The sequence below is a fragment of the Bidens hawaiensis genome, unplaced genomic scaffold, assembly GCF_021521415.1.
Source record: "Bidens hawaiensis isolate Kalapana, Puna unplaced genomic scaffold, B.hawaiensis_p1.1 tig00001087_1, whole genome shotgun sequence".
NCBI lineage: Eukaryota > Viridiplantae > Streptophyta > Magnoliopsida > Asterales > Asteraceae > Bidens > Bidens hawaiensis.
In genome coordinates, this window is record NW_027491062.1 from 4,410,546 (window position 1) to 4,435,019 (window position 24,474).

Genomic DNA, 24,474 nt, shown 5'->3' on the forward strand with positions numbered 1-24,474 from the left:
GGTCTGTAGCCTGATTAAAAGACGATCCGGGTATTATATAAACCTATTTTATTATAGGTTAGTCATCATTCATTCATTAAGGTTTTAAAACGAGATCACCACATCATTCTGAACAGACAATCACAAGTGAATGCGTTAAACTTTTTTAAGCAATCAAGATAAACGGGTTGTTTATCTTAAACAAAATCAGTCAAATATTATGAGATTATGTGATCTCTAACATAAAGATTTAAGGGATTACGTAATCCCAAATTTACAAGATAGGAAATAAGAGCAACTTAGACCGAGTACACATGTGTCTGGATCCAAACATAATTTTGTCTAGTCTATCAATCAAGGCTACGTGGTCACAGACTAGAAGATCATAATAAAATTTCTCCAATGGGCATCAGCTCCCAGAGAATCGTAATTGTGTGTGTATGGCAGTGACACAAATCCCAGAAATAAGAGACGTTTCTGCTGAGATTGTTCAAGACAGCTATCTTGTCAGTCAAAGAAAGATTTAATAAATGTTTTTAGAGTCAACGATTCACCAGCATATCGCTGAAGTATTTAACCCCCATATTTCAGGGAAACAGATTAGTACATGTAGCAAGGAATTAGAGCCATTCAAGAAGATAGACGCTCACAAAGTAGAAATGGCTCAGTTTTAAATCATTAAAATAATATAAACAATATTTAAACATGATGTGTAAAATCAAACAAGGTTTATAAATCAAACACGCGGATATTTATTATCCGAGAAGTTTTCCAAATAAATTAAATAATTTATTATTATAAAGGTTTACAAATAAATTAATATTCAAATTATATTAATACTTTATTTTTAACAAAAGACTTTCGCTAAATAACTGCAACTATGATATGTTTACAAAATAGGTACCAACTATCTGTCACACGCCTAGGCCCTAAGTCGGGGTGTGACAATTTACGGTAACAAAGAGATAAGGGTACTTCAGTTTCATCTGGTCTTCACTCTCCCAAGTAAACTCTACGCCTTGTTTAGAATTCCAACGGACTTTAACCAAAGGTATGCAGCTTCGTTTGGTTACTTCATCCTTGTGGTCCATAATTTCAACTCGTTGTTCAACAAAATGTGTGGTCTCATAAATACGAACTTCATCGAGGGTTATATGGAGATTACCCTCGGCAACACACTTCTTGAGATTCGAAACATGAAACACCGGATTAACATTTGAGAGTTCGGGAGGAAGTTTGAGTCTATAAGCAACAAGACCAACGAATCGAGGAACTAGTTTTCCCTTTTTTCCAAATTTGACCACTCCCTTCCACGGGGATGCTTTAAGTAGAACACGATCACCAACATTGAATTCAATAGGTTTCCATATCTTACCTACATAACTCTTTTGACGGCTCGAGTGGCGAGAAGGTTTTGACGAATATGAGCAACACGATCGGTCGTTTCTTGCACTAATTCAAGACCAGTGATTTGAGATTCCCCAACTTCGTTCCAACAAATCAGGAAACGAAATTTACGACCATACAGGGCTTGAAACAGTGACATGCCAATGCTAGAATGAAAACTGTTATTATACGAGAACTCGATGAGCGGTAAATGAGTATCCCAATTGCCCCCAAAGTCAAGGACACAAGAGCGAAACATGTTGTCTAGAGTTTGAATTGTACGCTCGGACTGACCATCTGATTGTGGATGATAGGCAGTACTGAGATCCAAATGAGTTCCCAAAGCTGATTGGAGAGACTTCCAAAAATGAGAAGTAAAACGACAATCTCAATCGGAAATAATAGTTAATGGGGTTCCATGATGACAAACAATCTTCTCAACATAAATGCGCACCAAATGATTAACTATATACTTTTATTTGATGGGTATGAAATGAGTAGATCTAGATAGCGATCGATGATTACCCAAATACTAACATGTTGCTTACGAGTAGGAGGAAGCTTAGTAATGAAATCCATAGCAATACCTTCCCACTTCCACTCGGGAAGGGAAGGTTGCTAGAGTTAACCAAAGGGTAGATGATGTTCGGATTTCACTTTAGAGCACGTGAGACATTTGGAGACATTGAGGGAAATGTGTTTCTTCATTCCGGGCCACCAATAGATGGAATGAAGATCAGTTTACATCTTATACGCACCAGGATTTATGAAATATCGTGACTTATGAGCTTCATCCATAATAAATATGCAAAGATCATCACGAATGGGAATCCATAAACGGTTAAGAAAGTAAAGCAGACCATTAGGTTTTGTTTCCAATTGAGTTTCAGAACCACACAACATCTCGTCATACATATTGCCTTCGGTGACGGATTCTTGTTGGGCGTCGAGAATGCGCTTTTCAATTTCATTTTGGACAAGAACACAAGTAAGAAGAACATATTTGACTTGCTTCTTATGACTGAGAGTGTTGGACATGACATTCACTTTTCCAAGATGATAAAGAATCTCACATTCATACTCGGTAAGCAACTCGGCCCATCGATGTTGTCTCATATTGAGTTCTTTTTTATCGAAGATATGTTGGAGACACTTGTGATTGGTAAACACCACACATTTCGTACCATAGGTATAGTGTCTCCAAATTTTCAAGGTAAATACGACGAAACAAAGCTCGATATCATGCGTCGTATAGTTTTACTCGTGTACCTTGAGTTGTCTCGAAACGTATGTGATAATCTTTCCTCGTTGCATAAGAACACAACCAAGACCTTGGTTAGAAGCGTCATAGAAAACGATGAAATCTTCATTACCTTCGGGAAGAGCAAGAATAGAGCATTGCGAAGCATGTCCTTAAGGGTTTAAAAGGCTTCTTTTTTGCTTTGACCCCCACACCATAGGGTTTAACCTTGTGTGTTTAAGCGGTTATGGGCAACACAATCTTAGAAAAGTTTTGAATGAAACGACGGTAATGTCCTGCCAAATCAAGAAAATATTGGACATCGGTGGGAGAAGTCGGTGGCTTCCAATTATTGACGGCTTCAATCTTTGCAAGATCGACATGAATACCTTTGTCTTTGACAATATGTCCCAAGAACTGAACTTCTTTAAGCCAATACTCGCACTTAGAAAACTTGGCGTACAACTGTTCCTTCCGAAGGAGGTCAAGAATGGCATGAAGGTGCTATTTGTGATCGTTCTCGGATTTTGAATAGATCAAGATATCATCGGTGAAAACAATTAATAATTTATCCAATTAGGGTTTACACACACGGTTCATGAGATCCATAAAAACCACTGGTGCATTGGTTAGCCCAAATAGCATCACTCGAAATTCGTAATGCCCATATCGAATACGAAAAGCCGTCTTAGGGATGTCATCTTCATTAACACGAAGTTGATGATAACCCCAACGAAGATCGATCTTCGAGAAACATGCGGCTCCTTGAAGTTGATCGAAAAGATCATCGATACGAGGAAGCGGATAATGGTTCTTGATGGTAAACTTGTTGAGTTCACGGTAATTGATGCACATACGGGATGAATCATCTTTCATCTTGACAAACAAAACAGGTGCGCCCCAAGGAGAAGAACTCGGGTGAATAAAATCCTTGTCCGAGAGTTCTTGTAGTTGACTCGAAAGTTCTTGCATTTCAGATGGTGCAAAACGATAAAGGGGCTTCGGAAACGGCGTTAGCTCCGGGTATAAGATCAATATGAAATTCGACTTGGCGAATAGGAGGAAGTTCGAACACGTCATCGGGAAAGACGTCGGGAAAATCACGCACAATCGGGATATCGGTTATTTTCTTCTCTTTATGCCTTTTCTCCACCATGAGAGCTACGAACGCAACATAATTCTTATGCAAATAACGTTGAGCTTGAAAACACGACATGGGGTTAAACTTAGATGTAGACGTATCATCGAAAACATTGAGTACGCGACCATTTTTAAGAGGTATACGGAGGAATTTCTTGAAACATACAACTTCAGCACGATTAAGAGTTAGCCAAAACACTCTGAATGTAAGGCATGTAAGTCCGCATGGCTTGTAAGTTCAACATTCAACCTTAAAGCTTATATTTTTGCTCGTATAAAGAAAATCTTTTGATCAAGCACTAGGGGGTTGGAGTCAAATTTGGGTGATCTGGGGAAAGTCAAATACGCTTTGAGAAGAGATAGGAGGCATCACAGGTCCATGAGTGATGTCCATCTAAGATTTATGCCAAACTGAACTTAACTCGTATAACTGACACAATGAAAATCATGCTAAGTTTATTATACCTACTATCAACCTGTCTCTTTATGTCATAATAACGCTAAACATGAATCTCTGTGAAAGCATCTTAATCAATATGATTCCATGTTCGGATCTTTTCTTTAGAGGTTGCCTTTTTATGTAAACTGAAATTTGATTCCAAAAGTTTGTTAAAATTACAAGAATACCGAGTGTTTAAATTTTGTTTTATTTGTTGGTTTTAGTCTTTATTTTATTTTTTTCTTTTTTTACCTCTTAATTACTCTTGTCGAAACGGATGCTATAAGGAATCGGTTTTTAAAAATATGGATCAAATCATCGTTGGGTATAAACTGTTTCCAACCCATGTGCTCCGTAAACAATTGGTTTGGATTTGATAACCTGGGCCTGGTTCACAATTGATTCTCGGCCCATCAGGGTTTTCAGCCCAACTTAAATGTTTTGAAATATAAGAGATTTTTGTCTACATTATTGGGTTATAATTTTCAAATCTCAAATCCTCAAACTCTCTTCAAGCCGAAAACCAACCCTTGGTGTTCCTATTCTTCAAGCTATTCAGGTTCACTGTACAAGATTATCTCGTGATCATTATTATTCAACAGGTAAATGAATGAAAAGGGGAGCCTTTTCGGTCAATCGAGAATGGTGTATGGACGGAATTGACAATTGTTGTCACTCATGTTATATGTATTGCTTAGGATAGAGGTTATAATGTTTGTAAGTTGTATGATTAACGTGGTTGGAGTTGCAGGTTCATACATAAAAGGTGGATCTTGTTGTTTTGGAGAAGATGGCGCGTAGTTCAAGGAGAAACTCAAGAGTTTCTGGACAAGATCTTCATAGATCTTTAGATCTAGGGTTCTCGGGTCATTTGACCGAAAACTCTGGTCAAAAATGAACTCACTATTTCATTTAGTATATCAAGGGTTCTCGGTAGATCTGTTGACCGAGAACCTATTCTAGTTGACAGAGAACTCTTGTTCTCTGTAAATTTGGACAGAGAACTCGGTCTTGGACCGAAAACCCCTTACTTGGACAGAAATCATCATTACGGACTGAAATCTTTCCATTTGGACAGATAACTCAACTATGGACCGAAAACATGTTATTTTATATTAAAATTGATATTAATTTGCATTGGTCCCTGCTCTCTTGAAAATTAAATATTTATCCCCATAATATTGAGTAATTGTTAAGTTAATTGAATGATTTATTAACTTGACTCGTTTGTTACAGTAATGGCTGATCAAGCACCATTGAAGTTTGTAGATACTCACAATATTGTTGGATGCTTATATGATCCACCCCTGGTGCACAAAGAATTCAAATACATGACAGTGGGGCTCAATACGTGCAGGATTTCTCACGCTATACGAGAAACTCCTGTTATTTGCAAGAAGCTAGTCACGGAATTCTAGAACAATGCCTCCATCAATCAACGGGTGTCGGGAGAGTCGTAACAATTGACTCTAAGATTCAGAAGAAGCCTGTCGTTATTTCAGAAGCCATCATTCCTGAAGCTCTACTATTCGGTGATCAACCCGACTATCCAACTGAATACCCCACATATGTTGTTACTGAAGTTGCACTAAAGATGGGATATGAAGGATCCTACCCTCCAGCTACCAAGAAACTGTTTCATCCTGAAGCCATCATTCCTGAAGCTCTACTATTCGGTGATCAACCCGACTATCCAACTGAATACCCCACATATGTTGTTACTGAAGTTGCACTAAAGATGGGATATGAAGGATCCTACCCTCCAGCTACCAAGAAACTGTTTCATCCTTACTGGAGGTTCTTGATTCACACGTTCTTCACGTGTGTCCCAGGATGCAAAGGGGGTTCGGACGAGATTAGCCACATTCAGATGTCGGCTGTGGTTGCTCTGATCATGGACTGGAACTACTCTAAGTTTGTGTTCGATAAGATGATGAGCAAACTCAAGGGGAAGAAGAAAGAGATGTTTTTGATATACCCGAGGTTTCTGCAGATGATCTTGGACTCACACTATCCTAATCTTGTCAAATCTGTAGAAACGCTCGATTTGAAAGCCATGGGTCCCAATACCTCTGGGTTAATGAAGCAGTCATGTGATTTCTATCTCGTCAGATGATGGTCATTTTGTTGATTCTTCTTCAGCTCCATTTCCTGAAAGTCATGAAATTGGTGAATCGTCTCATGATGCTGAAGAGAATCTGACTAACTTAGCTGATAATGTTGTTGTGCCTGAGAATCCGACCCTTCGGATTCATACTTATCATCCTCAGGACAATATCATTGGTCATCTTCATGCCAGTGTGCAAACACGTCATCAGATTGCTACTTCAAATGATGCTAATATATTTTGTGCGTATGCCGATATGCACTCATCAGGAATCATTAATATCGCAAAATACACTTGCTTTTTTATCTCAAATGGAACCAACGAGTGTTCATATGGTGCTTGAAGATCCATCATGGGTAGAAGCAATGCAAGAAGAGTTTCAACAGTTTCATCGACTGGGTGTTTGGGATCTCATTAACAAGCATGTTAGAGTTAGAAAGCCAATTCCAACTAAATGGGTATTTAAGTGCAAGAAAGATGATCATGGGGTCATTGTCCGAAATAAAGCACGATTGGTTGTTCAAGGCTTTCATCAGCAAGAAGGCATAGATTACCCGGAAATATATGCTCCAGTTGCTCGATTGGAAGCTATACGAATATTTTTGGCATATACAGCTTTCAAGAATATTAAGGTTTATCAAATGGATGTCAAGAGTGCGTTTCTCAATGGGGAACTTCATGAACAAGTATTTGTGTTACAACCTCCTGGTTTTGAAGATCCGGATTATTCAAACCGTGTTTACAATTAAAAAAGCCTATTTATGGTCTACACCATGCCTCGAGAGCTTGGTATGGAACATGTGCTGACCATCTTACTGATAATGGCTTCAAACGAGAAATTGTGGATTGTACTCTCTTTTACAAGAATGTTGCTGATGATTTTCTCCTTGTCCAAATATATGTTGATGACATCATATTTGGTTCAAAAGACGTGTAACATCCCAAATTTTGAATAATAATAATAATGAATATTGGCTCGTTATGACGGAAAAGTTACTTGAGTTAATAAGTAAATAGTAAAATGGTAAGAGGGAAAAGATATGTAGGCTAATTAAAAGGAAGTAATCATGGACCAAAAAGGAAAGATGGGCCTTAGGTCCATGGGCTTAAGGGAGTATAAATACCCCTTAAACCCTAAATCTTTCCATTTCCATCCATATTATCCATCTTATTCTCCCCACACACCTTAAACACACACAACCCTTCCCTTTTCGGCCGCAAGAGAGAGAAGTGAGATCCAAGATCAAACGAGCCAAGATCTTTGATCTATCCTCTATATTCAAGCTAGTTACAAGATCCAAGTTCAAAACCAAGCTAGCCGTGACCTAGCAAACGATTAAAGGTATGTGCTTGATCTTAAAGCTTATGTTTTTATGAACGAATGATCATGAAACTTAAACATAGAATGAAACGGGTCTAGTTAATTCATAAAGTAGCAAACTTGATGCTTAAAATGGATGAAATGGACTTATGGTTAAATACGGTTCATGAATGAAACCCTAGAACTAGCTTAAAGAACGTTTTAGGATTAAAGGTGCAATCTTTATGCCTAGGGTGAGGTTGGTTTCAAGGCCGTGATAGTAGTGGGCGTGAAACGGGTATGAATGATAATGATAAGGAATAAAAAGTTCATGATTTGAACCATAAAACGGTTAACTAGGCTAGGTGAAAGTTACAAAAATGGTAAGATGAGCTCAACACACCTCACCTGAGGGTTCTCGGCTAACCCATGTTCTCCGCCAGGCACGAGATTTCGGTCAACCAAGGTTCTCGGTCAACCAAGGTTCTCGGTCAACTAAGGTTCTTGGTCAACCAAGGTTCTTGGTCAACCAAGGTTCTCGGCCAGAGTTCTCTGCCGAAGAGTTCTCGGCCAGATCTCTGTTAAGTTTTGGGCTTGAGTCCAGTTGGGGCCCTAGTACCATAATGGACAGTGGGCTAAGCCCACATCTAATATAGAGCAAACTAGCCCGTTATCTTAAACTTACCAAGCAAGCCCAACAAGCAAGCAAGCCCGTTTTCTTAAACTTACCAAGCAAGCCCAAGCAAGGCCAGCTCGACCCCAGCCAGGGGCTCTGCCCCTTGGACCCTGCTAGGGGCTGCCGCCCCTAGAACCCCGCTGCTAAGGGCGCTGCCCCCGGACCCCCGTTCGTTGTGGTTATATAAAGATAGAAACACGATGCGAGTAGTAATAGAGAATTGATACGTGTAATTGATATACAGTTAGCCGTGCACAGCTCAAGAAGGGAATAACTATTAACGGAGAACGTAACCGCATTCAGGTGAGTTTCTAGCCCCATTCCTTGTTATGTTTTCGGGGCTATGTGCATACTCGATGTGATTAGTTAATACACTTACCTTAAGTGGTAAGTGTATGCCTATTTATGATACATGCGAATGCTATGGAATAATGCTTGACGATACATGAACGATCTTCGGATATTGCATGTACTTTCAGGGGATAGTTAGATGATGTGGTTGTTTATATATATGTTGTATATATATAAACAACATATATACAACATTAAGGAGGGGCGAAGTTATGAACAGGCGAAGTAAAGGAGGGGCGAAGTTGACTTTTAGGCGAAGTTGACTTTAGGCGAAGTTAAAACAAAAAAAAAAAAAAAAAAAAAAACATCTGCAGATCTTTTCATATAATAACCAAACACGTTACATACCGATCATAAACAAAAACACGGCCGACCCGAGGTGAGCTCTACTTGAACTGAACACACAAAACTCTAACTTTTCTGGATTCTCAAACCTAAACAAGACACGTATATATATATCGAAACAACTTCGCGGGCTTGGGCCAGTAGGCGAAGTTGTTCTAACTTCGCCTACGGCAGAAGTTGTTACAACTTCGCCTACGGCGAAGTTGTTATAACTTCGCCTATGGCGAAGTTGTTCTAACTTCGTACTTTGTTTCCGCTGATCAGAATTGCATAGCGACAGTCACAAAATGCACCAACAGATTTTTTTTTTTTTTTTTTTTGGATAAACACATCTGCAGATCTTTTCATATAATAACCAAACACGTTACATACCGATCATAAACAAAAACACAGCCGACCCGAGTGAGCTCTACCTCGGGCCGTCCCACACGACTCTACCTCTCTGTTTCTCTCTAGCTACTTGAACTGAACACACAAAACTCAAACTTTTCTGGATTCTCAAACCTAAACAAGACACGTATATATATATCGAAACAACTTCGCGGGCTTGGGCTTGGGCCAGTAGGCGAAGTTGTTCTAACTTTGCCTATGGCAGAAGTTGTTACAACTTCGCCTACGGCAGAAGTTGTTACAATTTCGCCTACGGCGACGTTGTTACAACTTCGCCTACGGCGACGTTGTTACAACTTCGTACTTCGTTTTCGCTGATCAGAATTGCATAGCGACGGTCACAAAATGCTCCAACAGACTCCCCTTTGACCGTTGCTCTCAATTCTATCAAACACAAAAGATCATCTGTTACAAAATATGCACCAACAGTATGAAGTATGTATGTTATAGAAAATGAGTATGAAAGAAAGTATGTAAAATATATAAACAAGAAGGAAGGTATGATATGAAGGAATTGACGGTAAAGGGTGGCAGACCCTAATAGACCCGCCGAGTAAGAGGATTGAAATGTATATTGATGGGTTGGCACCGCAAATTCAGGGCATGGTAACGTCTTCCAGACCAGCCACGATTCAACAAGCGATCCGGTTAGCTCACAAACTGACGGATCAAGCAGTGACCCAAGGTGCGTTACCACCTAGGGGTTCAACCACTAAAGCCCGTGACAACCCGAGCACTGACAACAACAACAGCAACCCGAGCAGCGGAAAGAGAAAGTTTGACAACACCAGATCCTCATCCTCGAACCCCCCACAGCAACACCACTACCGTAAGCCCGAACCCATTCGGAGCTTCAACAATCAGAGTCACAACAATAATAACAACGGTAGCGGGCAGGGTTCGAGCGGGTATGCTGGGAAATATCTGAAGTGCAACAGGTGCAACTATCATCATGCTGGCCCGTGTGACCGTGTCAAGTGTCAGAGATGCGGAAAGATGGGTCACCAGGCAAAGGAATGTAGAGGAGACCTTGCGGCAAAGGGTGCTCCTAAACCACCCAAGACAACCAAGGGATGTTTTGAGTGTGGACAAGAGGGACATTTTAAGAAAGACTGCCCTAAGCTGAAACAGAACGACAACAATGGAGGTAATGGAAGTGGCAGTGGTGGTGGAAACAATGGTAAAGGAAGAGCTTTTGTTATTGGGTCGGGTCAAGCCCGCAATGATCCATACGTGGTGACTGGTGAGTTCCTTGTGAACGATTGTTTTGCTTCTGTATTGTTTGACACTGGAGCTGATAGGAGTTTTGTGTCGAAAGCCTTTAGCCAACTCTTAGACTTAACCCCAACCCCGTTAGATGCTAAGTTTCCTGTTGAATTAGCTAACGGTAAGACTATAGTAACGACTCATGTACTTGCGGGATGTAAGTTAAAACTGTCAGGTCATGTCTTTGATATCGACCTTATTCCATTTACGCTTAGTAGTTTCGATGTCGTGGTCGGCATGGACTGGTTATCCGAGAACCGAGCGGAGATTATATGTCACGACAAGATAGTCCACATTACTACCCCTTCCGGTGAGATCGTTTCGATCTGGGGCGAGAGAAGCGGCATGACCACCAGCGTCATTACCCTCATGAAGGCGCATAAGTATCTACGAAAGGGTCATCCGGCAATTTTGGCGCATATTGTTGAGAAACCCGCGGAGGAGAAGCGAATTGAAGATATACCGATTGTGCGAGATTTTCCGGAAGTTTTCCCGGAGGATTTGCCTGGACTCCCTCCTATTCGACAAGTCGAATTCCAAATCGAGTTGACACCCAGTGCAGCACCCATAGCACGAGCCCCGTATCGGCTCGCACCGGCAGAGCTTCAGGAGCTGTCCACTCAGTTGCAGGATTTATTGGATAAGGGTTTTATCCGACCTAGGTCATCGCCATGGGGAGCCCCTGTCTTATTTGTCAGAAAGAAGGACGGGACTTTCCGCATGTGTATCGACTACCGGGATTTGAACAAGGTGACGGTCAAGAACCGTTATCCTTTACCCCGAATTGATGATCTGTTTGACCAGCTCCAAGGACCGAGTTACTACTCGAAGATCGATCTGCGGTCTGGTTACCATCAACTAAGAGTGCGCGAAGAAGAAATCTCAAAGACGGCTTTCAGAACACGGTATGGTCACTATGAGTTTTCAGTTATGCCTTTTGGCTTAACCAACGCACCAGCCGTATTTATGGATCTTATGAATCGAGTATGCATGGCGTACCTCGACAAGTTTGTGATTGTGTTTATTGACGATATCCTGGTCTATTCCTAGGACAAGGCTGACCATGAAGAACACTTAAGGGTAATTCTGGAATTGTTGAAGAAGGAACAACTGTATGTTAAACTCTCGAAATGTGAGTTTTGGCTTCGCGAGGTTCACTTTTTAGGACATGTGATCAACGAGAATGGTATCCATGTCGATCCCGGTAAGGTAGAGGCAATCAAAAATTGGGAAACACCTAAGACCCCGACTGAGGTGCGGCAATTCCTAGGACTGGCTGGCTACTACCGGCGTTTTATCGAGGGATTTTCAAAGATTGCCCAACCCCTCACCGCTTTAACTCACAAGGGTACTAAGTACGTTTGGGGTGACGCGCAAGAATCCGCTTTTCAACTATTGAAAACCAAACTCTGTAGCGCCCCTATTCTAGCCCTACCCGAGGGAACGGAAAATTTCGAGGTACATTGTGACGCATCGATACAAGGTCTCGGTTGTGTGCTGATGCAACTCGAGAGGGTTATAGCTTATGCCTCTCGACAACTACGGGTTCACGAGAAGAACTACACGACCCATGATTTGGAACTCGGAGCTGTGGTGTTTGCCCTTAAGATATGGAGGCATTACTTGTACGGTACCAAGTTTACCATTTACACCGACCACAAGAGTCTCCAGCATATCTACGATCAGAAGGAGCTGAACATGCGACAGCGTCGTTGGGTCGAGTTGCTTAAGATTATGATTGTGCCATCAAGTACCACCCTGGCAAGGCCAATGTAGTGGCCGACGCCCTTAGTAGAAAAGAAACAGATAAACCCAGACGAGTGCGAGCATTGCAACTCACGATTCATGCAAACTTACCCGATCAGATTCGCGATGCACAACTTGAAGCTTTGAAAGATGATAATCTTCCATCGGAACTCATGCGGGGCATGAACAAGCAACTTGAAACCAAAACGGACTGGGTCCGATATTTTGAGAACCGGATTTGGGTTCCACGATACGGAGAGTTGAGAACTCTGGTGATGGACGAAGCACACAAGTCCAGATATTCTATCCACCCTGGCTCAGATAAAATGTATCATGACTTAAAGGCACTTTACTGGTGGCCGAATATGAAAGCCGACATTGCCACCTACGTGAGCAAATGCTTGACTTGTGCCAGAGTCAAAATAGAATACCAGAAACCATCTGGCCTACTACAACAATCGGAACTTCCAATGTGGAAATGGGAACACATTTCAATGGATTTTATCACGGGTTTACCTAAGACACCGACGGGATGCGATACCATCTGGGTGATCGTTGACCGGTTGACTAAGTCTGCACACTTTTTAGCGATTAAGGAATCGGACAAAATGGAAAGACTGACTCGCGTCTACATGAAGGAAGTAGTGTCTAGACACGGAGTGCCTGTCTCAATCATTTCTGATCGAGATTCCCGTTTCACTTCGCACTTTTGGAAGTCACTGCAAAGCGCGCTAGGCACCCGTCTTGATATGAGCACAGCATACCATCCTCAGACGGATGGGCAAAGTGAACGAACTATTCAGACCTTAGAGGACATGTTGCGTGCATGTGTGTTGGATTTCGGAAAAAGTTGGGAACCTCACTTACCTTTGGTAGAGTTTTCGTATAATAACAGCTACCACGCAAGTATTAAAGCAGCGCCGTTTGAAGCACTGTACGGACGGAAGTGTCGATCACCACTCTGCTGGGCAGAGGTGTGTGACAGCCAAATCACTGGTCCAGAACTGGTACTCGAAACTTCGGAAAAGATTGTTCAAATCCGAAATCGCATGGCAGCAGCACGAGATCGCCAAAAGAGTTACGCCGACAAACCGTCAGAATGATGGGAACGCGAGGATCAAATGATGAAAAAGTATCCTCACCTTTTTGAAGGGCTGACCAAACACCGGAAACCGCAAAACCCGACAAACCGTCAGAAATCACCGGAGGTATGAATTAAATTTCGGGACGAAATTTCTTTCTACTAGGGGATGATATGACAAACTGAAAATTTTTCTTACTTTTTCAGACACTCATCACGACTTGACTCAAATTTTCGGGACGAAAATTCTTTAACATGGGAATGATGTGACAATCGTCAATTTCAGGTTAACTCCGTTAACTCAACTCCGTCAATTCAAACTTAAAGATCACTGAATCTATAACGCACACCTCATTACATTTAAACTAGGGTTTAAATGACGCTTAACACTTACTACATGTGTAGTCTTTCGGGAATTGCACCGAAACGCAAACAAGTTGACGCAAACGATTGGGGAATAAACGAAAAACGTCAAAACAATAATTATGTGATAATTATGTGTTAGACTTATGTGTTATGTGATAACATGGTATAAACGTTAACTCAATGTGCTAGAACTAGTTAATTAAGCTAGAGATGTAACATTTGGAAGTTTAGGGACTAAAGTGTAACATGTTATTAAATAATATTATTATAAACCCTAACTCCCCTCCCTCTTTCCCTCACATAGCCGATGGCCAAACCCCCCCTCCCCCTCTCCTCACAATCGGTTCACACACACACACATACCTCTTGGATTTTGATCTTGTCTTTCACAATTGAAGCATCCTACATCCGTTTCTAGCCATCCTCTACCTTCCTATTGCTTGTATTGGTGTTTTTGAAGGTATAATTGCAAACCCTAGGTCCGATTATTCCTATGTATGGTGTTCATATGATTGTTGTTGATTTGATGGTGTATTGATGATGATTTGATAACTAGTTTTGATATTATTGCATCTTAATTGTTGTGTCTTTGAGTTTGAGATCAAATAAAACCCTAACTATGTATGTATGGTGTAATTGATATGCATGGATAGTAGTTATGGTGTCTAGAATGTTATATGAATGATTTGTGGTCCATAGATAGTTAAATTGTTGAGTTTGGATGCAAACAGTTTCTGGACAGATTGTGTTGTTGATGTTTGATTGACTGTAACTGGGTGTAAAATTGAAAATTTATTGAGATATTTGATACTACGGTAAACTAGGTTGAGTCTAGTTTCTAAAGAATATAAATTTGCAATTTTTGGACGTGTAAAAGTTAACTTTTATGATTTTACAAAAACATTGTGCAAAGCTGAGTTGTTAGACCTGCTGTTAGGTTGTTTTGTAAATGTTATATCTCATGAACTACGAGACCAATTGGGTTGGTTCCACTTCTGAAAGTTGACTTGTTGAGTTAGGAACCTAACCCAAGTGGTCTTGCATTTATTGGATTTTTCGTTTAACGGGAATTTCAAATAACATTCTGTTGCGCATAAATTTGACTGTTATGAGTTTGCTGTAATGATTTGATTATTGTGAGAAACCTATGTGGAATAAAAATATAATAAAATATGTTCTGGAAACCTAAGACATATATGCTTTTGTGATGATTTTTGGTAAATTAATTGTGATGCTATGATCGGTGGGATAGACTAGTTTTTCAAGTAGAATTCTGTCGTTAAGAAACTAGTTGCTTAATTTTGTGAAAGTTGCATGAAACAACGTGATTGCTAATTTATTATCATGTTTTGACCAAATTGCCCTTGCGGGGGATAATTGCTAACTAATTGTCGTATTTTGACCAAAATACCCTTGCGGGGAATAATTGCTAATTGATTGTCATGATTTGACCAAATTGCCCTCGTGGGGAATAATTACTGGTTAATTGTTATGCGTTGACCAAATTGCCCTTACGGGGAGTAATTGCTAGTGATGTACATTATGAATACATGACCCGTAAATAATTTCTCACACGTGTAACGTATCACAAATACACTTGTTAAAGTCACACACGATTCACAAACGAAACACGAAACATGTTGTGTGCATAGGTATTATGTGCCGGGTCTAGAGACTCGATAATATTCCGACACTTAGAAAAATCTCTTTGTTGTTTTAGAATGCTAGAGAGAGTTTTTCTGTGACGCGCATCTTGGTGAATTATTTTGGGAATACTTCGCAAACAGTGAGTTCACTTACCCCTTTTAAACTGTTTTCAAACGCTTTTCACTTGGGGGAGATAACATACTCCGAAAACGCATTTAAGATTTTGTTAATATAGATTATATATCACTTGTAAAGACTAAGTGGCAAACGCAATAACTAAAGTCCTTCATTCACATCGAACCGTTTAATATTGGATAATAGCGAGTCATTGTTGAGTAGTACTACTGGGTTTGACAAACCCCACCCAACGCTAAACTCGACTGGAGGTCGAGTGGGTGTAATCTTGGCTAAACACATACCATGGTCGGGATAGACCTGGTGGCAAGGCAAATGATAAACAGTCAGCTTCGGTGTCGAACACTTAGTAATACTTGTTTTATAGGCTAGCTACCTATAGATATATAATTGACATAACATCATCTGGTAACGCTTAACGCAAAACGCTGAACGCAAAACGCTTAACGCAAAACGCTGAACGCAAAACGCTGAACGCAGACGCTAAACGCTTTATTTTATATAAACTTGTGAACTCACCAACCCTGTGTTGACACTTTTAGTATGTTATTCTCAGGTAGCCGAGGCGGGCGCGCGGTATAGGATCATGCATGATTTTTGAATATTCTGATATGCAAACATGTTTTTAACTATTATTACTTGGGTTTTTAAGTCGTCCTGCGTGACGCAACGTTTATCTTTTGGTTTTTACGCTTCCGCACTTATTTTCATTTAAACATTTTTATGGTTTGATTATAACTAATGATTCCTATCCTGTTAGTTCACACCCTCTGACGGTAAAACTCCGTTAGTGGATTTTGAGGGTGTGACACAGACCGTAATAATATTTGTGAGGTTATAGGGCGAGAGGCTCTTTAAGGTTGGCAGACCCTAATAATATCTGTGAGGTTATAGGGCGAAAGGCTCTTTAAAATGTAAAGTATGTAAAGAAAGATAAACTACGAGGTATGAAAGAAAGAAAGAAAGTATGAAAGTAAGAATGAGAGTATACACTTACGTATGTTTGAAAGAAAGTAAAGAAGGACAAGTATGTAATATAAGAATGTATTGTATGTTGATTGTATTAACTTGCACTCACTCAGCGTAGCTGACTTTTAGTATGCACGCAGGTGAGTAGGATGAGGCAGTTAGCTTGAGGGGGACATGTGGCATGGTTGGATGAAGCTGGCATATGAAGATTTTTGTTATGATGTTTTATCACTATGTTTTATGTTATGTTTTAAAAAGACAAATTATGGATGATTGTAACGAATGATTGACCATTTTAGTTTCCGCGAAAGTTTTTAATTAACTCTGATTTTAGAACTGCGTTTATGAGTAAATCCAACGTCTAAATGTGAGGCACCGGTAATGGGGCCTTACAAAACGACAAGCTGTTTAAGGAATTTGAGAAGTCGATGCAAACAAAATTTGAAATGAGCTCTATGGGGGAGATGAATTTCTTCTTAGCGTTGCAAGTTCATCAGTCTGACACGGGAATTTTAATTCATCAGATAAAATATTTCAATGATGTCTTCAGCCGATTCAAGATGGCTGCCGGAAAAATCCATTCGACGCCTCTTTCTGTGGGTCACAATTTATCACCGGACGAATTGGAGGATACCGTTGATCTAACCCTTTACCGAGCAATGATTGGTTCTTTAATGTATTAAACTGCTTCTCGTCCTGATATAATGTTTGTTGTTTGTTTGTGTGTCAGGTATCAATCGAGTCCCCGAGTGACTTATCTGGTGGCGGTTAAACGTATACTTCACTATCTGAGGGGTAATACTGACACCGGGTTATGGTATCCCAAGGATGATAGCTTTGAACTCACTGCGTTTTCTGATTATGATTATGCAGTATGCAGGATCAATTTCAAATCTACTACAGCGAGTTGTCAATTTCTAGGAAGTTGGCTTGTTTCTTGGCAGTGTAAGAAGCAGACAACGGTCTCCACTTCAACCACAGAAGCAGAGTATGTGGCAGCCTCAAGTTTTTGTTCACATATTCTTTGGATCCAGCAACACTTGCGGGATTACGGTTTGAAGTTTCTTACCACTCCCATTTTTATTGATAACTCTGTTGTTATTAGTATCACCAAAAACCCCTTGCACCACTCTAAGACAAAGCATATCAAAATATGATACCATTCTATCCGTGATTGTTTTGAAAAGAAAGTGACTGATCTAGAAAAAGTAATTACCTTTATTTTTGTTTTGTTTATTTTACTTCGCTTATTTTTATGTTTTGGGTTCTTGGGGGAGAAAATTGAAAAAAACAAAAATATTGTGATTTATGTTTTGTATAGAGAAAAACCAAAAACATTCAAATATTTCAAAAATGTTAAAAAAAATTTTGCACTCTCTCACTTAAAATTATGTCAGTTACTCAGATTTGAAGGACAAATACTTGTATATGTTTGGTCCTGATATTTACTTGTAGATATTCGGGATAGCCATTTACCTGATAATGGAATGTACTTGGGGCCATTGTTGTGTGTTTTTATTTAATTCTCTCGCTGAAAATTATGTCAGTTATTTGAGTTTGTGAAACATGTTTGCACGTTTGGTCCTGTTATCTACTTGTAGATTTATAGGATATCCATTTATCTATAAACTGAAAGTGACTAGGCAACTGAATTTATATGCTCCTCAAAAATGAGTTTGGAAGCAAAAGGAGAAAATGATAGTACATTGATCATCTATTCCCATATCCAGAAAGAAATAAGCATAAAAGGCTGAATGCTTAATTGCATTGGTGCATTGATAGGTCTTAAACAAGCTGTTAAGGTATAAAGAAATGCCAAATTGAAAGAGGTGTTAGTCTCTTCCAAAAATCTCGGTAATGATGGCATAAATGTAATAGCCTGTCATACTCAAGCCGTATGATTGTCTGATCACCAAAAACAAAAACTCAAAATAAAATGCATCCAATTTTCGGACACTGTGAGTCTTTATGCGACTTAATCATCTGGGTATTCATAAGCATGAATATTTCAAAAGCTTTTAGAGCAAACCCAAGGTCATTAAACTTGATCACTATTGTACATTGTACAATCTAATTACTGACTTGATTAAAATCCGCTGATTGTTATACATTGTTCCTCCCTTGCGCGCCTCTCAATACCAATAAGAAACGGATCCCATGGGATACAATATATGTAAGCCTATAGATGAACTCATGCATACCCATTCACATTTTAGGAAGCTTGGTGTATCGCTTGATAATGTGTATATATAAAAATCTTGATATTGATTAGCAACATAATGGTTTAAGTCAAGTTGGGGTGATAGGGTAAAGTCAAATTATGCTTGAACCGAGATTAGAGGCTGATACTTTCTGATATTCTATGTTTTAATTGAAAATTAAATCATATCACAAAAATACTTGAAGATATGTTATAAGATTTAAGTGGACAACATATCAATGACCGACTTAACACCAGTCATAATAGTGCTGAAATATAAAACTGCGATGGAAGGGCAATTTGGTCAATATGTTTCCTTCTTAAACTCACAAAAATATGTACCGCTTTCATAGAATAGTTTTCATTTTTGTTTCTTTTATTTACCTTGTAATTTGAGATTTAAAGAAAAATTTAAAAATATTGTGTTTTCTATCTTTGTTTTCTATTTAATTTTTTGATTTTCAAGCTAAAGGGTAAATATTTGAAAAGAAATACCAAAAAGATTTTCTAATTGTTACTTAATTCTATTATTTAATTCTTTTATTTATTTTTTTAAATTATTAGTTTTAAGTTAATGTGTTTTGAACGCAAAAGCACGTTAAGGTATTGTATCTTACTTCCACTGGTAAGATTCTTTAAGGTAAAGTTCATCGGGACACGGGTTTCAATGACTTATTTAATATTTGAAATTTAAAATGAAAAAGGTTTTAATATTTAAATAGATTAATTTAATGGTTATTCGTTATGAGAGGTTATAACGAATAGAGTCCATTCGCTATCAATATGGATAACGAATGAGGGTAATTAAGTCTTAATTTGGATAACGAATCAGTCCATTCTATATCATCATTCGCTTCCGCTACAATGATAACGAATGACCCCATTCGTCATCATTATTGATAACGAATGAAGAACGAATCTAAATTAATTCGTTATGTGTTTTAAGTTATTGTTCATTCATTAACGGGGTTAACGAATGAACCAATGAATAAGACCATTTGTTAATTTTGAATTAACGAATGGACTCATTCGTTGTCTAGAAATCTGTGCAAGAGTTGTCGTTTATAATGAGCAGGGGTTGAACGAAATGTCTCATTCGTTCACCTCGTTATTCGCACTCACATACCAGAACCTTGCAAAATTTTCTCAGAATTTTGATCTTCACCAAATCACGATTTGATCATTGTTTCTGATTCAGAAGGTAATTGCGATCAAAACGCAATCATTTTCGTCAAGATCCATGGTTGTTTCATGGGTTAATTAATCAGTTTTGTCATCGAGTCTTAACTTATTAAAATACCCACAATTCTATCGAGTTTTAACCTAAATGGCAGATTAGATTGGATTATCGATGCTATTGCGAATCCATTCGAGCTTAAATTATGCTATTTCATCGTGATACATGTGCTAATTGAAGTTCCAATTGCATGTTGTGAATCAGTGTTCGAATTTATTTTGACTTTGACTAGTTGGGGTCAAAGTTATTTATTATTGTGTTCATTCGTTACAGCCAACGAATGGACATTCATTCGGTGTTTTAGATCCATTCGGAGATCCATTCGTTACGATTAAATAACGAATCAGTTCATTTGTGTGTTCTGATAACGAATGAACTCACATTCATCATGATTGATTCGTTATTCAATCATGATTGATTCGTTATCACTCATTCGCTACCGTTTTCATAACAAATCAGGTCATTCGTTATAACGAATAACCTAATTCGTCATAACGAATTAACTAACATTTGAATAATAACGAATGACACTTATTAATTATTTTCAAAATTAAACTTTTAATTCTTAAAATAATTTAATCAGTAATGTTCGTTTTTACTAATTCTTGGGTTTATGTATTTTCATAAATGGCAGATGAAATTGTACAAGAGGCTCCGAATGCTGTTCAACAGCAACAAGATCCTGAGATCCTGCTCCTGCCTTTTGACAAAAAGCACAACATATGTTATTTTGTTCAAGATAACTTTGCCAATCAGGGCGTATTCGGAGATATTATAGCTTCCTTACGAAGATATCAGATACACTATGCCATTACTTGTAAGGCCCCGTTACCGGTTCCCTATTTGGTGTTGGATTTACTCATAAACACAGTTCTACAAATCAGAGTTAATTAAAACTTTACGCGGAATATAAAACTTCAACCATAATATCTTACATAACCTCCAAATCTTGTCTTATAAAGCATTCATAGTCATTTAAAACAAAACATAGTCTTTAAAACATCACAACATTTCTTCGAGATGCCAGTATCTTCGATTTCGTGCCATGTGTCTTCAATCACGCGAGCTGCCTCAACCTATTTGCCTGCGTGCATACTAAAAGTCAGCTACGCTGAGTGAGTTCTAGTTAATCACATAACTTACTTTACATACACATATACCGTAGGTACACATTACATACATAACCTGTCCATCGTTCTTTCATATACATTCATAACTAGCCTTACGTTATAAAAAGCATTCGCTTTACATACCTCGGATATTATTAGGGTCCGGTACCCTCCATCCTCGGATATTATTAGAGTCCGGTCACCCTTCATCCTCGGATATTATTAGGGTCCGGTACCCTCCATCCTCGGATATTATTAGGGTCTGGTACCCTCCATCCTCGGATATTATTAGGGTCCGGTCACCTCCATCCTCGGATATTATTAGGGTCCGGTACCCTTTCTTGCATACCTCCTTAACATACTTTTTATATACATAATCGTAAGTTTCGCACATACATACATCATTCATTATTCATCTTACAACAAACATATAACATCAACCATTTCCTTGCAGTACATGCAATTCCGAAGATCGTTCATGTACTGGCAAGAAACCATTCATACATTTCACATAACACATCTATGGCATACACTTATCACTTAGGATAAGTGTATTATCTAATCACATCGAGTGTGCACACAGCCCCAAAAACATAACAAGGAATGGGGCTAGAAACTCACCTGAATGCGGTTACGTTCACCGTTTATGGTAATTCCTATCTTGAGCTGTGCACGACTAACTGTATAACAATTACACGTATCAATTAACTATCACTACTTATAGCGTCTTTCTAGTCTTAATTATTACCCTCAACGAACGGAGGTCCGGGGTCAGCGCCCCTAGCAGCGGGGTCTAGGGGCGGCAGCCCTTAGCAGGTCCAAGCGACAGCCCCTAGCAGGGTCCAAGGGTCAGCTTTAAAAATTTTTATTTCCATTAACTGTCGTAACACATTTTCCATTAGAGTTCGTATCATTATTAAATTTGCTAACTTAAAAAGTTCAAGGGCTTCTTTGTAATTAAATCATTCTTTTCTAAGTCCAGGGATTGTTTTGTCATTTATTAAAATTCTAATTCGTTATTCAGTCCTAAACGAATGGGAGTTCATAGCGAATTAACTATTATAACGAATCTGGCTTTGTAACGAATCAAGCATTATAACGAACTGGTCCTGATGACGAATTGGACCCTTTCACGAACTGGTCCATATAGCGAATTGGACTTTAACGAACTGATCCTTATACGAACTGGTTATAACGAATCAAAGGTAATTCGTTACCCCTTTCCCATAACAAATCAGAGACAAACTAGAGCTAGTTCGTCGTGCTCCCTTATGCGAATTAACTAATGAATCACCCTTCAATTCGTTAAGTTCCCATAACGAACTAGGGTTAGGTCAGGGAATGTCAGAACATTCCCTGACATTCTCTACCTCATATTAACTTTTCCGGCGGTGCCGGAAAGCCGCCGGAAAACCGCGAACACGTCGGAAAAACGAGTTTTAACCTGTTTTTCACCGTTTTTCGTCCCGTTCGATCCAGATCTGAGCTAGGGTGACCCCTAAGCTCATCATAGGTTCGTTTTATACCCGATTCCACCCGGATCTCGTGACTTAAACGGTTTATGTGACACTCGTCAATTTCAGGTTAACTCCGTTAATCCAAACTCCGTCAATTCAAACTTAAGATCACTAGAACTATAACGCACATCTCATTTCATTTAAACTAGGGTTTTAAATGACGCTTGACAATCACTACACATGTAGTCTTTCGGGATTGCACCGAAACGCAAACGAGTTGACTTAAACCATTGGTGAACAAACGACAAACATCAAAACAATAAGTAATTGATAATTATATGCTAGGCTTATGTGTTATTTGATAATATTGAGTAGAACATTAACTCAAGATGCAAAAAGTTATTTTATGCTAGAAAAGTAATAACTAAAAGTTGAGGGGCCATTATGTAATATAATTATTATTAATTAATAACAAAAACCCTAACCTCCTCTCTCCCTCCCAAACCCGATCGCCCCCCCTCCCTCTCTTCTTGGCTGCCGTCACACTACACACACATACACACAAGGATTTTCAAGCTTTTGGTTGAAGAATTAAGGTGCTAGGAAGGTATTAACAACTACTCTATGCATTCTATATGTTTAATTTTGATATTGAATGGGTTAATCAAAACCCTAATTCACGAAATTGATGATTTAGATGAGTTAGGGTTTGATTATATGCTTGATGATGATTTTCTAATGAAATTGATAACTTGTTGTGTTATTGTTGTTTGTTAATCATTGTTCTTTGATTTTAAACTTTCAAGAAAAACCCTACTATGTGTGTAATGTGAGATTGATATGCATGGTTGGTAAATATTGTGTCTAGAGTGTTATATGCATGGGTTATGGTTCATAGATTGTTGTTATGTTGAGTTTTGATGTAAACTGTTACTGGACAGATTGTTAAGTTTATGTTTAGACGACTGTAATTGAATGTTAATGTCGTAATTGGTCAAAATTATTAACACTACAGTGTACTAGGTGGAGTCTAGTTTCTATAAAGTCCAAGTTTGTAATTTTTGGACGTGTAAAAGTTAACTTTTATTATTTTACAAAACTGAAGTGCAAGTCTGAATTGTGAGGTCTGCTGTTAGGCTGTTTTGAAATTATCATATCTCATAAACTACAAGACCAAATGGGTTGGTTCCACTTCTGGAAGTTAACATGTTGAGTTAAGAACCTAACCCAATTGGTTTTGCATTAATTGAAATTACCATTTAACGGTAATAACAAATATCATTCTGTTGCGCATGATTTTGACTGCTGTGAGTTTACTGTAATGTTTTGGTCTTTGTGAGAAAACTATGTGGAATAAAAATATAATAAAAATATTTCTGGAAACCTAACTCATGTGTGCTTTTGTGACGATTTTTGGTGAATTAATTGATATGTTGTGATCTGTTGAATAGAGTAATTTTTCAAGTAGAAATCTGTCTTGATAAAACTAGCCGCTGAACTATACGAAATTACATGAAACGTACTTGTTGTTAGATAATTGCCATGATTTTGACTAAATTGCCCTTGTGGGGAATAATTTCTAGTAATGTACAATATTAATACTTGACACGTAAGTAGTTTTTCACACATGTAACGTATCACCAATGTGTTTGTTGAGTCACACACAATTCACAAACGAAACACGAAACGTATCTCATGCATAGGTATTATGTGCCGAGTCTAGAGACTCAATAATAGTTCCAACACTTAGAAAATATCATTCTTGTTTTAGAACGCTAGTGAGGATTTTCTATGACGCGCATCTCTTGGTTGACTTGTTTTTGAATTCTTCGCAAACAGTGAGTTTCACGTTCCCCTTTTACTCTTTTAAACGCTTTTTACTTGGGGGAGATAACATAATCCAAAACG

General features: G+C 38.7%; 1 protein-coding gene across 1 annotated transcript; it reads right to left on the reverse strand.

Moving 5' to 3' along the window:
• Window positions 1–2,106: 2,106 nt before the first annotated feature.
• LOC143558136 (uncharacterized) lies at window positions 2,107–2,481 on the reverse strand. The gene has a single exon (XM_077047038.1). It carries the CDS (start codon window positions 2,479–2,481, stop codon window positions 2,107–2,109), a length of 375 nt encoding a protein of 124 aa, XP_076903153.1.
• Between the last annotated feature and the right edge of the window lie 21,993 nt (window positions 2,482–24,474).

What these genes read in the sequence shown, in the direction of transcription:
- LOC143558136 (XM_077047038.1), bottom strand. Translation starts at nt 2,481, where the DNA reads ATGAGACAACATCGATGGGCCGAGTTGCTTACCGAGTATGAATGTGAG.